This window comes from Podarcis liolepis, assembly GCF_965112155.1.
Source record: "Podarcis liolepis genome assembly, chromosome: 2".
In the NCBI taxonomy this organism is placed as follows: Eukaryota; Metazoa; Chordata; class Lepidosauria; order Squamata; family Lacertidae; genus Podarcis; species Podarcis liolepis.
Window position 1 is genome coordinate 24,425,625 of NC_139555.1, and position 15,592 is coordinate 24,441,216.

Consider the following 15,592-nt stretch of genomic DNA (forward strand, 5'->3'; position numbering starts at 1 on the left):
CACAGGCGCTTGCGAGAAATCCTCATCCACCAAGAAGCTAGCAAGAGGTTTCCTATACCCTTATAAGAAGGTTACCTAGGTGAGTGTCCAGAAATCAGCTTCCTGCATTGTAAAATTCTTACAATGGAAATACAAGAAGTTGAAGCAGATACCATTTGGAAGGCTCCATTCATGGAGGAGAAGGCTATCAGAAGCTACTAGGGCCTTTTAGATGTGCTTGTGGGAGCGGGGCTATTGGATTAGCTTTTGTTTCATTATGCGTTTTGTGTTCTCTGTGATCGTCGGAGGAAGGGAGGTATGCAAATTTAATAAATGATAATGTTGTTGTTGATGATGATGATCAGTGGTGTGTGGTGAAACTTTTCATAGGCGAACAGTTAGGGCAAGAGGTGCCAGTTGGTGAGGGCGATGTCACATGAGCAATGTTTTGATGTCCTGACGTTGCGCATGTGAGCATTGTGCCTCCCTCCCTAAGCCGGGCAGAAGCTTCCTGGGCTTTGGGAAGGAGGCGCCACTGATTGATGATGATGGCCACATTCAACCTCCTCTGTCAGAAGAAGAAGAAGAGCTTGGATTTGATATCCCGCTTTATCACTACCCTAAGGAGTCTCAAAGCGGCTACCGTTCTCCTTTCCCTTCCCCCCCCACAACAAACACTCTGTGAGGTGAAATAAAAAATTTCTTCCAGTAGCACCTTCCAGATACACTGAAACAGAAGTTGCCAGATCCTTCTATATAGTGAGAGTCGTCAACAGGCTCATCTCAGCTATCTGCCAATCACCCATTCCCACCACCCTTCTGAGTAATACCCCTCTCCACCTTCTCACTATATAGAAGGATCTGGCAACTTCTGTTTCAGTGTATCTGAAGAAGTGTGCATGCACACGAAAGCTCATACCAAGAACTAACTTAGTTGGTCTTTAAGGTGCTACTGGAAGAAATTTTTTATTTTGACTATGGCAGACCAACACGGCTACCTATCTATATCTGTGAGGTGAGTGGGGCTGAGAGACTTCAGAGAAGTGTGACTAGCCCAAGGTCACCCAGCAGCTGCATGTGGAGGAGCGGAGACGCGAACCTGGTTCACCAGATTATGAGACTACCGCTCTTAACCACTACACCACTGGCTCCCTCTCAGAGGGAGCGTGTCCCCAAATGCCAGTTGCCAGGAATCACAGGTGGGGAGAGTGCAACAAAAACAAAAAACTCTACACTTGCACTATATAAAACCCTACTCAACAGGAAGAAATATGATTTAGAATATGAAAGACAAAAATGGAGTTTAGAGTTAGGGGTACAGATAACAAATGATATATGGGAGTCAAGTATGAAATCAACAGAAATAGCCTCTATGGATCTAAGACTAAGACTTATTCAACAGAAAATAATATTCAGAGTCCACTGGACTCCAGCAACATTATACCAGAAGAAAATAACAAGTGCAGACAACTGCTGGGAGTAAAAATGCGAACTTAGTACATATGTTGATTAACTGCCCGATGATAAGATCATTTTGGTGTGAGGTGAGGATATTTATAGCAAGAGTAATAAAAATAAATGGTTATTTAGGGGAATTGAATTTAATTCTAAATTATATTACGGAAATGTGGGAGATTTCAAGGGAGTAAAAAAAAATGGGTGTACCGTGCTATATTAGAAGCAAAAAAACTTGTTTTGATGAATTGGAAGAGCCGCAAAAAGATTCCATTGAGCACATGGATTGATAATATGGACAGATTAGCTACATACGAACAAACTGCATGTCGACACAAAATAAGAATGGATAAATATGAAGAAATATGGAACGCCTTAAGGGATAAGGCGGATATTGGTGGGAAGTAGGGGGAGGAGAGAGAGGTTGTTTTCTTGTCATCTCTCTTTCTGCCACAGTCTTCTCTCTCCCCCACCCCCTGCCACAACATGCTGTGAGAAGTGGAAAACTCTTGCCAGCATTCATTTTAATGGGTCTACTTTGAGTAAAACTTAGTTGAAGGCTTGTGAATAAGGTTTCAAGGAAAATGAGGTTTTTACCAGGACTGTATTATTACTCGTTATTAACAGCAACAACAATCACTGATTAATATGTGGGAAAGAAATTACCTCTCTCCTGTAAACATCCATGGTTTTTTTCTGTAAAAGAAAGGAACACGGTAGCAAAATAATAACAACAACAGCAAACAACAACAACAACAATAATAATTGACTGGGTGTTCAAAAAAAGCTGTATCTGAACAAATAGTGCATTGCTCTCTACCCAACTCACTTTAACAATTAGTGCTAAATTCAGACAAGCATCTACTGAGCCTATTTAACAAAGAGAACATTGATGTGAAGAGTTTTCCACCCGCTGTACGATTTTGTAAAGCCTAACTTTGCAGATAGCGTTGCCTGTTCCCCTCTCAGCCCATATATGTGTGTGCATTTAATTACAGGGTTATTCTAATGGAGCTAATACAGATTCATTTAGGAGACAGGGATTAGATCATTCAGTATTAGTTAAAGGCGACAGGAACTGACATATTGCAAAACATAAACATAGCAATTAAAAGCCTCAGAAACAATATCTGCTGTGCTTATGCTGCTATTTAAATAGCTCAGATGATGTTATGTGTCATCCACCAGCCAGCAAGCAACTGAAAGCTAGAAATTAACTGCAGGCTGTTTGTTCCTGCAGCTCCCTTTGAAGTATCATGCCGTGACTTTGTTTGGAATAAGCAGATGGAAACAGAGGAGAGGCACGCCAAGCGAGGGCTGTCAGGAAAGCCTCCAAGTTTTGTGGAGGCCCTTTTCCTTCTATGACATCCAAGTACGCACTCAGCTCATGCCTTGCAAACCTGCCATGTGTAAGGGGCTAACTAATTATAATATGCAAATGCATGCAATAGGATGTGGGCGCCCGTTCTCTTTCTTTATTTCCTGGAAAGCCATTTGAGGAGGGCGAGGGATTTGTCAGCCAGATTTCTACTCAAAACTCCCCAACTTCTACCCCACCCACCCCGCTGGATTCCAAATGGATATTTGCATTTCATGGAAGATGGTTTTCCCAGAAAACAGCTAGAAGGGAGGGGTTTTAGCACCCGTGCTCCCCACCCCTTCAAGTGGCTTTGCTTTTTAAAGAGCAGGGCTGAACTACTGTCATACACACTAGTGTGTAACATGTAGCTAGGCCCTTAATCCAATATGTAAAGGGACAGCACTTACCAAATAAAAGCATGCAAGAATTAATCGACACAATAGCTGCTTTTAGACAATCACTGAGCATGCATGAAGTTCTGGGCACCTTGCATGTAGAACCTTCCCTGTGATTAATCACAGCCTCCCATGATGTCCAAACCAGGCACTGTAGAGAATGGCTTCCAAGCACATCTGGATTTGAAAGCCAGCTTTAAACCATTACTTAATTTCCTGGCTCAACAAGAAGCCATTAGCTATGGTTTGGTGGTTCAGATCTAGCAGGAAGCTATAGCTAACTTCAGCTTCTTGTATCTGTATCTGAAGAAGTGTGCATGCACACGTGTATCTGAAGAAGTGTGCATGCACACGAAAGCTTATACCAAGAACTAACTTAGTTGGTCTTTAAGGTGCTACAGGAAGGAATTTTTTTATTCAGCTTCTTGGTTTGCTTAGCTGATCTTGCAACAGAAAGAGTGGAGCGGAAGAAGCTATGCAAAGATGTGCAGAGTTCATGCATATCCTGGCTTATTTAACCATGAGTTGACTGTCCAAACCAGGTCAATATGACATGACACCAGAAGAGCCACATAGTGACTATATAATACCTGCACATTTTGCCCCTATGTTCAGAGACAGGTGAAATTTTCAAGAGGAAAACAGCGTTTTGGGGGAAGGTTAACCTGCTTTTCCCAGCACTGCAGTCCCAAGTGATGCCAGGGCCAATTGTGGCTGTTAAAACTTTTAGGAAATGACAGCTTGCAGGTCCTGCCAATGTCTCATCTATCAACACCCTTAGTTTCTTAGGATGAACCAGGGCTTTCTGCCAGCTGCAATGCTACAGCATAGGGAATACCAGTAGATGTTGCTTCATGCTACTGACTTCTGGAACTATGCTGTGAACACTTAAAAAGTCTGACAATCAGGAGACAATAATAAACTGTATCAAAACTTACAACTGTATGAGGACTTCTTCACAAGCTACAATTGCGCATTTGACTTTACATGTGCACAATGCAGTGAGGAAATCTATCCCTGTGGTTGTTGATACATGTGCCTAAACTGAATGTCAAGTTCAGCAAATGGCTTGCCTGTCAATGTAGCTTGCCCAAGGCTTCTCCAATGGAGTCCTTGAGGCTGGGCAACTGTGTCAGGGGTGATGGGCAGAACTGCCCCCAAATGATTGATTTCCCCCTTAGGAGTGAATGGCAACTATTAACTGATATTCGGGGGGGAATTTAAAAATGCACCCACAGACTTCACCTGGTGCGTGACTCTAAAATGGAAACCTTTTTGCATGTTTAGGCAGTTCATCATCCCATTAGAAAAGTCCAAAGTTACACTCAAATCCCATCAGAGTTCCCAGGAAACATTAATTGAATTGTGTGGCTAATCCACAGAAAGCAAAGGTTTTGCATTAAGAGATAAAAAAGTTGCTAATTTAAATTAGATCTGTCCCTCATTCCCATTAATCTTCATTTCCAAGGATGACATTTCTTAGGTACACAGTACAGTTGTATAAGGGGAACAGAGGTGAAATAACAAAATGTGACTCATATAGAGGTTATAGAACTTTAGTCTTCTACGGAACAATCAACCCAGGACTTCACAGACAGGAAGGTCATGCACACATCCCAGAAAAATAAACTGGAAAGAAAGAGAAAAGAAAGACAGAGGGAAATGGTTAATTAACTATTTCAGAAAGCAACAAAGCTCTTAATTAAATGGTTATCATATTTGCTATTCCAACGTGAATAGTATCATCCATGCTATTTTCCCCCTTCCATTTTAGTCATCGCTTTGTTATTTACTATTCATTCATTCTCTATTTATAATTTCTCTAAATGCAACGAGCTGTTAGTTCAGGGTTGTCACCCCTATATTCTATTGGTCATGGACTCAACTGAACAAATCCTAGAATTCACTGAGAACAGTAACAAAACTCACAATGCATTGAACTGTCTTAAAGAAGCTATTTGCTGCATTTCCCCCCATCGATACAGCAGCTCATGAAAGTGTCTCTCCAGATTTAACATAATCTTCTCGTTTGACATTGACATTGATCAACAACAAAGCACAAAGGGCCTGGACAAAGGGACTCCATACAAAGTGTTCCTGTTGCGCTCTATTAGCTAGTTAAAAAATGTAAAAATGCAGTTTACCCAGTATGGACTTCAAAGAGATTTGCACTAATCACAAAACATAGCACCAGGGAAGAAGTCAGATTCTGGCATGTTATTATTTGGGCTGTTTGCTCCAAAATAAACCCTGAGTAATAAGCCAAGAACAAACCCTGGATACCACTTGTAGTTTGTTTAGAACTGTTTTTCTCAAACTTAGGCCTCCAGCAGTTGCTGGACTACAACTCCCATCATCCCTAGCTAGCAGGACCAGTGGACAGGGATGATGGGAGTTTCGTCCAATGACAGCTAGGAACCTAAGTTTGAGAAACACTGGTTTTAAAGAGAAACAGACCATGAGCCTGGTTTCAGATTTCATGACAAACCAGACTCTTGCTTGTTTCCTGGCAGTGTGGCAGCAGCAGGAGTGGGACAGGGGCAGAACTAGAACTATTCAGCACACTGCTCAATCACATTAAACCATAGTTTGTTTCAAAGTATGGTTTGCCGTGAAGTGTGAAGCAGGCTATAGAATACTCCAAGCACAAAATGTAGCTGCACATAAAACACAAAAAACACAAAATACATAAATCTATAAAAACAACCTCCATGTTTCAAATTTAGACCATAAATTCATCATATGGAAAGGGATGGTCCTTTGGTGAACCAGTCACAAAAGAATTCTCCTTTGCAGGGAGATAGATGTAGCCCAACGATACTTATATGATTCCACTCCTGCCATCACTCCCCACTCTACTGGGCTCATAAAATTCCCACTGCTTTTTGTGTTAACAAACAAACAAACAAACAAACAAACAAACAAACAAACCTCTATCTCCTTCAATCAGGCTTTCACTTCTTTATTTGATACCAGTTGCCATGAGAGTTCATATTATATCTGTATTTTCACAGGACGCTTATTTGAGGGAAACAAGGCCAAACAACATCAACCTGTTTCACGTTTCCCAACTATCTTTCCCTGTGCACAATTGCAGTGGGTCTTTCCGGATGTGCATTCCTAGCCCAAACTGTTGTGTGCGTTCTCCAGATGCCGCCACCCTGAAAGTCTGGATGTGTTATAGAAGAACCCAGGAATCATTCTTCCTACATGCCCAGCACTGTGGTCCTGAGGATATTGTTAGACTCCACTTCCCATCATCCCTTATCATTGGCTTTATCATTGACTATGGCTGATGGGAGCTGAAGACCAATTAATATCTAAAGGTAAAGGGACCCCTGACCATTAGGTCCAGTCGTGACCAACTCTGGGATTGGGGCACTCATTTCGCTTTCTTGGCCAAGGGAGCCAGCGTACAGCTTCCGGGTCATGTGACCAGCATGACTAAGCCGCTTCTGGCGAACCAGAGCAGTGCACGGAAATGCCATTTACCTTCCTGCTGGAGCAGTACCTATTTATCTACTTGCACTTTGATGTGCTTTCGAGCTGCTAGGTTGGCAGGAGCAGGGACCGAGCAACGGGAGCTCACCCCATCGAGGGATTCGAACCGCCGACCTTCTGATCAGCAAGTCCTAGGCTCTGTGGTTTAACCCACAGCGTCTGCCATGTCCCATGAATTAATATCTACAGGAATTAATATCTACACGTCCCATGAATTAATATACACGTCCCATGAATTAATATCTACAGGGCCACAAATTCCTCACTCCTGTGCTTGTCTGTCAATTACTAAGGGGCTGCATTTCACCGGCATTTAGGTGTGTCTGTCTGCTATTGCTGTGGAGGACGGGGACTCTATTTTGTCCTAGGTACTCTCATCCGCTCTGCTCACCAGGAAGGGGAGGAACCAGCTCGTCTTCCCCGCACAGCTCCTGCCTCTCAGATTTTCTGCGTCTAAGTCTGTCTCTTTACAACCTGCTGCTCCCACAGCTTCCGCTCATTGTGAAGAAGCATTGATGAGTACACTATGAAATGCCTCTCCCGTCCAGTACCCCAGTGCAATCTGCACCTCTCCCCAACAGAAGAAGCGCTTCTGAGTCTCGAGGAAAATGGAGCATTCAACTACATCGCAGAGAGGGATAATATTTTAAAAAGACAGAAGCCTTATTAGTCAGGATTGGGGAAAAGATGGAAAGCAGCCAGTTCTGAAAGTGTTGAGGCTTGCATGTGTAAACAGGTCCGGGGAGAGTAGCATTCTGCAGCATTAAAAAAACAACCCCAAACTCTTCCCTCTCTGTAGGACTCTGTAAATACGAGCACAATATGATATAGCTTGGCATGATATGACATAGCTTGGCATGATAACCTCCTCCTGAAGTCTATATTTGATCCCCTACCAGCTGACATAGACTCCTGTTCGCCTTTCAAAAAAGACATGCCAGCCACCTCCTCTTAACGGTAAGAGGTAAATCCTCAGCCTCAGCATTTAGCTCTCCTCTTCAGTCTCCATGGCAACCAAGCCCACTTGGTCACCGCAATTATTTGCAGCTGAGAGTCCTCACGCAAATGGAAAGTTTTATTAGTACTGCACAGGGTTTGATGAAAACAATTGCTATAAAGAGGCTTTGGACAAGCAGCATACAAACCTCACCTTCAGCTGCAGGCCCATAAATAACAGATAACTTCAACTGCCTGGTTTGCGGTCTCCCCTATTCCCTTCATTCTCCGCAAGAAGCTAAGTTAACATGGCTACAGAATGTACTCTCAGCCAGGGGCAGAGGAAAGGGGTGTGGTGGGGATGGGTCGCCCTGAGTGTCACCACTGAGGGGGGTGGCAAAATGCCGGGCGGCAATCACTACGGGGCCTGAGCCATGCATCTCTCCTGGGAGTGACGCGGTGGCTTGGGTGCCCGCAAGCTCCACGCTGCCCCAAACAGTCCGCCCGCTGAGTGGGAGGAAGCAGGCAGACTCCTTGGAGGCCCCACAGAGCGTCCTGTCCCAGCTGGTCCAGCCCCACTCCCGTGGACGGCTGGTCCTGCCCCGGGCGCAAGGCATGCGCGCCACCCCAGGTGGCTTGCTCAACCGCTGCTCTCGGCCTGCCCTACATAAAATTAAGCTACAGTATCCTATTCATGAAGGGACGCGGGTGGCGCTGTGGGTTAAACCACAGAGCCTAGGACTTGCCGATCAGAAGGTCGGCGGTTCGAATCCCCGCAATGGGGTGAGCTCCCGTTGCTCGGTCCCTGCTCCTGCCAACCTAGCAGTTCAAAAGCACGTCAAAGTGGAAGAAATAGGTACCGCTCTGGCAGGAAGGTAAACGCCATTTCCGTGGTCTGCTCTGGTTCGCCAGAAGCGGCTTAGTCATGCTGGCCACATGACCCAGAAGCTGTACTTTATTGTCTCTCAGCCAATAAAGCAAGATGAGCGCCACAACCCCAGAGTCGGTCACGACTGGACCTAATGGTCAGGGATCCCTTTACCTTTATCCTATTCATGCTAAGGCCTTGACTGAATTTAAATCTCAAGCAGGGAAGCTAGGTGTGGGCGGCACCACTTCAAGGTCACAACTAATAGAACTTCTGTCTCTTCACACTATTGCTGCCACAACTTCTCTTCCCTATGAATTATTGCATGGCTGAATATCCCCCACAAATAACCCCACTCCAACGCAGAACCCTAATATGAGAAGGTAGGCTAGGACCCCTTTTCCATGAGGTACCCGTGACATTTTTAAATCAAAATCCTTCCACGTGAAAACTAATTAAATGCCAGCTGCAAGTAAGATGGCAGAAGGTCAAGTAAGATGGCAGAGATCCATAATCACATCCCATACCTCTTTATACAGTGGTACCTCAGGTTATAAACTTAATTTGTTCCAGAGGACTGTTCTTAACCTGAAACCATTCTTAACCTGAGGTACCACTTTAGCTAATGTGTCCTCCTGCTGCCGCCACACCACTGCCGCTGCGTAAGGTACTACTTCGGGTTAGCGGAGTCTGTAACCCGAAGTGTTTGTAACCTGAGGTGTTTGTAACCCGAGTTACCGTTGTATTTTGGCTGTGGGAGGGATGCAGTTCAGTTCAGGACCAGGGCACTGGTGGAAGGGAGGGGTTTAACTTTTCCCCTACACCTGTTTTGCTTGCTGAAATTTGACTCCCCTATCTGTTCCAAGCTGCTATTCGACCTCAGGGGAAATTCCCAGGCATATGGATTTTCCCTAAGGCAGCAAAGAGGAGCTGCAGGTGTAGCCTATTTCACCTGGAAAATGGCACAAGGAAGCCCTCTCTCCCTGCAACACCACAGTCCCAATCTGGACCCAGTCCCTGCCCCCTGCAACTCCTATTTGCCCAAATCAAAAGTGATAGGGGTTCCACTCACAGATCTCCTTCGCCTTGTTTAATATCACCCTGAAATAAAAACAGCTAGGATATAGGTTGACTGCCTTTGTAAGAACTAGGTCAAGCAAACCCCGAGCAAGACATTTAAATGGTTATTTGTCTTAAGTTGTTATTTCTATTCAGAAGAAGAAAACACCCAGTGGCAGAAATGGTTAGCTCTCTCATACTTTTTGTTGGTACTGAGTGATCAGTGTGGATCAAACATTTTCTGGAACTCCATAATGATCGTATACTGCATCATGTTTTTGTTTAGTCATTTAGTCGTGTCCGATTCTTCGTGACCCCATGAACCAGAGCACACCAGGCACTCCTGTCTTCCACTGCCTCCCACAGTTTGGTCAAACTCGTGTTGGTAGCTTCGAGAACACTGTCCAACCATCTCATCCTCTGTCGTCCCCTTCTCCTTGTACCCTCAATCTTTCGCAACATCAGGGTCTTTTCCAGGGAGTCTCCTCTTCTCAATACTGCATCATACCCCTTCCATATCTGCCCATTTTCACCCCCAGCTGTCAGACATTCAGTAGTCCCAATCTTGACTTTGTTGGGTCTTCCTTATGTCCTTACAATGCCGATATAGAAAGCTTTGTCACCATTCAAAAATACAATCAGAGTGCTACTAAGGAATGCAAACTTACCTAGTTTACCGTATTTTCACAGGGATCAGTTACTCGATCTAAGCCATAGTCAAGTGTGTCCTGCATCCCTGGCTATTACAGTCAAAAAACAAAAAAAAATACATACAATTACATATTTGTGTTGTTAAAAGTAAGCAGCTATGGGAAAACAGATGCAAATTTGTTTCATTTTGCAAATTCCCACAGAGCACAGAATTCTTGGTGGAAAACACTGTTTCGTTTCCAGTGCAGAGCAACCTTTGCCAGCCTTTTGCCAGATGTTTTGGACTTCAACTCCCATCAGCCCTCATCAGCACAGTCATGCTAGTTGGCATTAATGGGAGTTTTAGTCCTAAACATTCTGAGGGCACCAGAATGGTGAAGGCTGGCACAGACTATGCACAGCCATGGCTGAGTTCAGCATTAACACCCAGCACCACTAGGCAGGTCTCAGAGACCTGGCATCCTGGCAGTGCCCACAGGCATTGATGCACTTGCTATGGGCTCAGTATCCCAGGTGGCCGAGTCTTCAAGTCTTATGATGTTCTTGCAGGACCAGGCATCGGACTTCCCATACCCCCAACCCGTATAATGAGAGACCAAAGAGACTGGTGAGAAAACCCGGCGCAGGAAGAAACCAGCTGAGGCCAGGGTGCTGGCTGCTTAAATGAGCGAGGGGCGGGTCCAAGGGGAGCACGAAGCTCCACCACTGGGTGCAGGCATAGGATCTGGTTCCTGATAGGCTTATGCCCCCTCCACCCATGAGGAAGAGCCCAGCCAGGTTGAATTCCTCCATTGGGGCCCCAGTGAATCCTCCTCCGTCCCGCAATGCCGCCGCACGCGAAATAGTGAGCGGGCTTATCCTAGCAATGGCCACGGTAATGAGCAGTTGAGAAAAGCACCACTGGACAAGTTTTCCTTTTCATCAGGTCTCTTAAAAGCATGTGAGTCTCGTCTTTCATCGCACCTGACAAACCGAACGATAACAGCACCTTCTGTATGTTTTTAAGCGTGTTTTCAGCAATAAATAAAATAAAATTATTGGCATGGGAACTTGGGAGGATGCAGAGAAAACCCTGCCCAGTGAGGGAAGGGGTGCCTCGACATGGCAAACAGACTGGTACCGCTGTCACATCTGCTTGGAGCACAGCTTTGTTTTTGATCAGCTATCTGACGTCTGCTGAAGTCTGGCCATCAATAATTAAACTCCAGCCAGCGCTATCTTAAAAGGGCGAAAAGAGGGGAAACAGCTCAAGAAAGAGAAAGATCCAAATTCAGCTCTGGTGCGATCAAAGGGGATTCAGCAGGGAAGATGAACTAGGACCAAAGGGGCTGCTGTGGCACAGGGGCCTTTTCTACAGATGGTATTTCCCCGCCCCCCTGCAAGCTAAGCTCCAATTACGGCCTGACATTTGCCGGAGGCTTATACCTTCTCTGTCTGTTAACCGCTGGGCTCTCAGTTGGCCGCTTACACCGTGTGCACAATTAAAAGTGGATCTTTGATTATGACTCGGGATTAGGGAATGTAGCTCTTTGGCATGTGTCAGAGCCATGCGGCATGCTGTGATCAGTGCAGCACTGCTCAGGAAAACACCCCACTGGCATCTGCCAAAAGTGCCTCCAAAATAACAGAAACTCGGTGCTGTGCTCCACAGCTTGGAGTCTTTCCGCAGCATGGAAGATTCGCCAAAAAGCGCTCGTGGGCATGGAAAGATCAACGCGGATAGATCAGGCCATGAGAGGAGCCAGAGGTGCCATGCGTTTGTGTACAGTGGTACCTCGGGTTAAGTACTTAATTTGTTCCGGAGGTCCGTACTTAACCTGAAACTGTTCTTAACCTGAAGCACCACTTTAGCTAATGGGGCCTCCCGCTGCCGCTGCGCCGCCGGAGCACAATTTCTGTTCTCATCCTGAAGCAAAGTTCTTAACCTGAGGTACTTTTTCTGGGTTAGCAGAGTCTGTAACCTGAAGCGTATGTAACCTGAAGCGTATGTAACCTGAGGTACCACTGTATCAGGTTTGCCTCCATTCTTCCTGCTGCGTTTGGTGGGTGGGAGTGCGATTGCAACCCCTTTGCAATTACTGAGGTCAAGCTGCAGGAGCTGACTTCAAGGAACAAAATGCACCTGACTCATAAGGCTTTCTGGGAAATGATCTATAATGAAATGAAAAAGGTATTTAAATATACCTTTCTGAAGAAACCAGAGGCCTTCCTCTTGGGCATAGTTGGCCAATTGGTGCCAAAGAAGGACAGAACTTTTTTTATGTATGCAACAACAGCAGCAAGAATATTGATTGCCAAGTATTGGAAGACACAAGATTTACACACACTGGAAGAATGGCAGATGAAGGTAATGGACTACATGGAACTGGCAGAAATGACTGGGAGAATTCGAGATCAGGGAGAAGAGGTGGTGGAAGAAGATTGGAAGAAATTTAAAGACTACTTGCAGAAATACTGTAAAATTAATGAATGTGAAAGGGATGTTGGATTGAAAATAAGCGGTATTGGTAAAAAGATTAACAAAAATATGTAAATATGGATTGATAATGGTGGAAAATATATATTTAAAATAGGTTAAGATGTTGAGCAAGGATAAATGATAGAGGGTAAGGACTTGCTGAATTAAATATTTGAACTGGAATACAAAAAGGGAGGTGTGAGAAGGTCAGGAAACTAGTAAATGAAGTATAAGAGATGAAAATATTGGGGTTTTCTTTCTTTCTTTCTTTCTTTCTTTCTTTCTTTCTTTTTTTGTTAACTGCTTTCTATTTTGCATTTTTCATGTGTTTTGTTTTTGTACCTTTGTAGTTCTTTTTTTCTTCTATTATGTTTAAACTTTGAAACTTTTTATTGTTTTTAAAATTTCAATAAATATTACTTTAAAAAAAATGCACCTGACTCAGATGTATGCAGCATGCACAATTCTCAGAAGACATGGGCTTAAACCCCAGCTGCTTCCTGTGCAAGCTTGTGCCTCACTTCCCCCACCTGCAGGAAGCAGGATATCTGGGCGTCCTTATCTCTCTGCCAGAAGAGCCATCCCTCCCTTGCAGTGATTCCAAACTACCTATTGCAAGAGTTAAAACTGTGAGATGAGATTCTGTAGAAAAAAGATAATGCCAAAGTGGACAAACCAGTCTCTTTGTTAAGTTGACGGCTCTTGTCAAGTCTGTCTCCTTGCATGTCTAAAGAGTACAGGCAACTGGTTGCCAAAGAAGCTACTAGCTACAGAGGCTTCCGTAAGGTGAGTTAAAAGTGGGCCGCAGCAGAAGGAAAATGTGGAAGAATAGTCAGTCTCATCTTGAACTTGACTTGACGTGACACCTCTACTGAATCCAAAGCCACGGTTTTGGGGCGGAACCACCAAAAGCTTAATAACGACGCAAGATTTGTACAGTGTTACCTCTGGATACGAACGGGATCCGTTCCAGATCCCTGTTCGCATCCTGAAGCGAACGTAACCTGCGTCTGCGCATGCGCGGGTTGCAATTCGTCGCTTCCATGCATGTGTGTGACGTCATTTTGACCGTCTGCGCATGCGCGAGCTGCGAAACCCAGAAGTAACACGTTCTGTTACTTTCATCTCGCCGCGGAGCGCAACCCGAAAGCACTCAGCCTGAAGCATATTTAACTCAAGGTATGACTGTATTACTACTAATACAATTTTGTCGTCCACCTTTCGATCCAAGGTCCTAGGTGGGTTGCAACAGTTAAAACACAATATTAAAACTGTTCCAAACAACTCACAATTACAGAAATAAGGTGTGTCATAAAATATAAGGGTGTTCATGCTGTGAACCTCTTTCATATGCTCCGTTTCCATATACGTTGAAATAAAACCATACAGCAGAAAGAAACCACAGCTTCCCATGACCTTCATTCTAAGGAAACGTTAAGCCAAAGCCCCCAAGACCTCTTAGTACTCACAGATTTGGGTGTGCAAAACTATAGTGCAGGGAGTTGTACCACATAACCCTTGGGGTCCCTTCAAACTCTACAATAATATGATCCTATTATTATTATTCTAATGAGAATCACAGAACCACATTGTTTACTAGATAGGTCTATTCTTCACTTACAGCTGTTCGGTGCACTAGCCAATAGGCTTTCTCCTGACAGTCCAGAGCATAACGATCTTCCTTCTTTCGTTCTTTTCCTGTCCTGCAAATTCAGGAGGGAAGTGTCATTTCAGCAAATCAAAGCGTAATAGGCCCACTGCCCTGTCAAAGACTACCTGTACATCCCTGGCAAGCAGCATAACATGGACCAGGAATTTTGTGTATAACGAAATTATTTCTTAATGCTCATGTTCCAGAATGGTCCACTGCCTACGATTTTACTGTGAGTATTTTCTTTTTTGGATACAGGCACTCGTCCTCCCATCCTTCCTCTCCTGTCCACGTGACTATACCTTTTAGCAACTGAACCAAAAGTCAGAGTAGAATTTCCCCCCCCCCTAAAATCACCATCAGTGTTGTTTATACAGACACTACTTTTCCATGGTGAACCACGTACAAAGTGAGCTACTTAAATAAATAGAATAAAATAACTATCCACAGAATGATAGGAGGGACCAGAAAGTTCCCTGGCCCAAGGACTCCACACATCTACCAGACTGCTCAAATCGCAACCAGCATTTTAGAATTCTTGGTGAGGCACCTGAGGACTGGAGTTGGGGAAAAGGAAGACCTAGGTAACTATTGAGGTCAATAGAAAAGGATGCTTTGATTACTAGGATGCAGCAGGGGTTTCTCAAAAACAACTCATGCCAGACGAATTTCTTTCTCTCTCTCTCTGACAGGCTTGGTGGATCAGGGGAATGCTGTGGACATAGTGTATCTTGATTTCAGTAAGGTTTTTGACAAAGGTCCCCCATGATATTCTTGTGGAGAAGCTGGTAAAATGTGGACTGGATAAGGTAACTGTTAGGTGGATTTGTAGCTGGTTAATCAACCAGCCCCAAAGAATGCTCACTAATGGTTATTCATCATCCTGGAAAAAGGTGACAAATGGGGTGTCACAACATTCTGTTCTTGGCCCATTACTGTTTTTATACATTTTTATATATTGGGTGAAGGAATTAAGGGGATGCTCATAAAATTTGCAAATGACACCAAACTGGGCGGGGGGGGGGGGGAGTTAATACCACAGATGCTGTGCAAACAGACAATGGACGAACTGCAGTGAGGAGCCTGCAGACCTTGTTGGGAAAGGGAGAGTTACAATGGCTACTACCCAATTTGATGTGAGGATGAGACACATTCCCTAAGAGTGAGCATAATCATCCTTTGAAGTTATCTCACAGGAAAGGTCATTTAACCAGCAACCACACAGGTCACAGCAACTCTGCTTTTGTAGACTCACTTAAGACATTTTGTTAAGGTTTCT

General features: G+C 44.4%; 1 protein-coding gene across 4 annotated transcripts in view; it reads right to left on the reverse strand.

Annotated features, from left to right (window-relative positions):
• RGS9 (regulator of G protein signaling 9) overlaps positions 1-15,592 on the reverse strand; it is a 68,298-nt gene that overhangs the window by 26,799 nt on the left and 25,907 nt on the right. For 3 of the 4 annotated variants that reach the window (XR_014522596.1, XM_083490028.1, XM_083490029.1), the window contains exons 8-10: positions 14,284-14,365; positions 10,231-10,293; positions 2,101-2,130 (exon numbers count right to left, since the gene is read on the reverse strand). Coding sequence is in view for 3 of the 4 variants with exons in the window: in XM_083490028.1 (XP_083346154.1) it covers positions 2,101-2,130; positions 10,231-10,293; positions 14,284-14,365 (175 nt within the window). In the remaining variant the exon portion in view is untranslated. Of the gene's footprint in view, positions 1-2,100; positions 2,131-10,221; positions 10,294-14,283; positions 14,366-15,592 lie in introns of those variants that run through there. The other variant, XM_083490030.1, reaches the window with a different exon arrangement.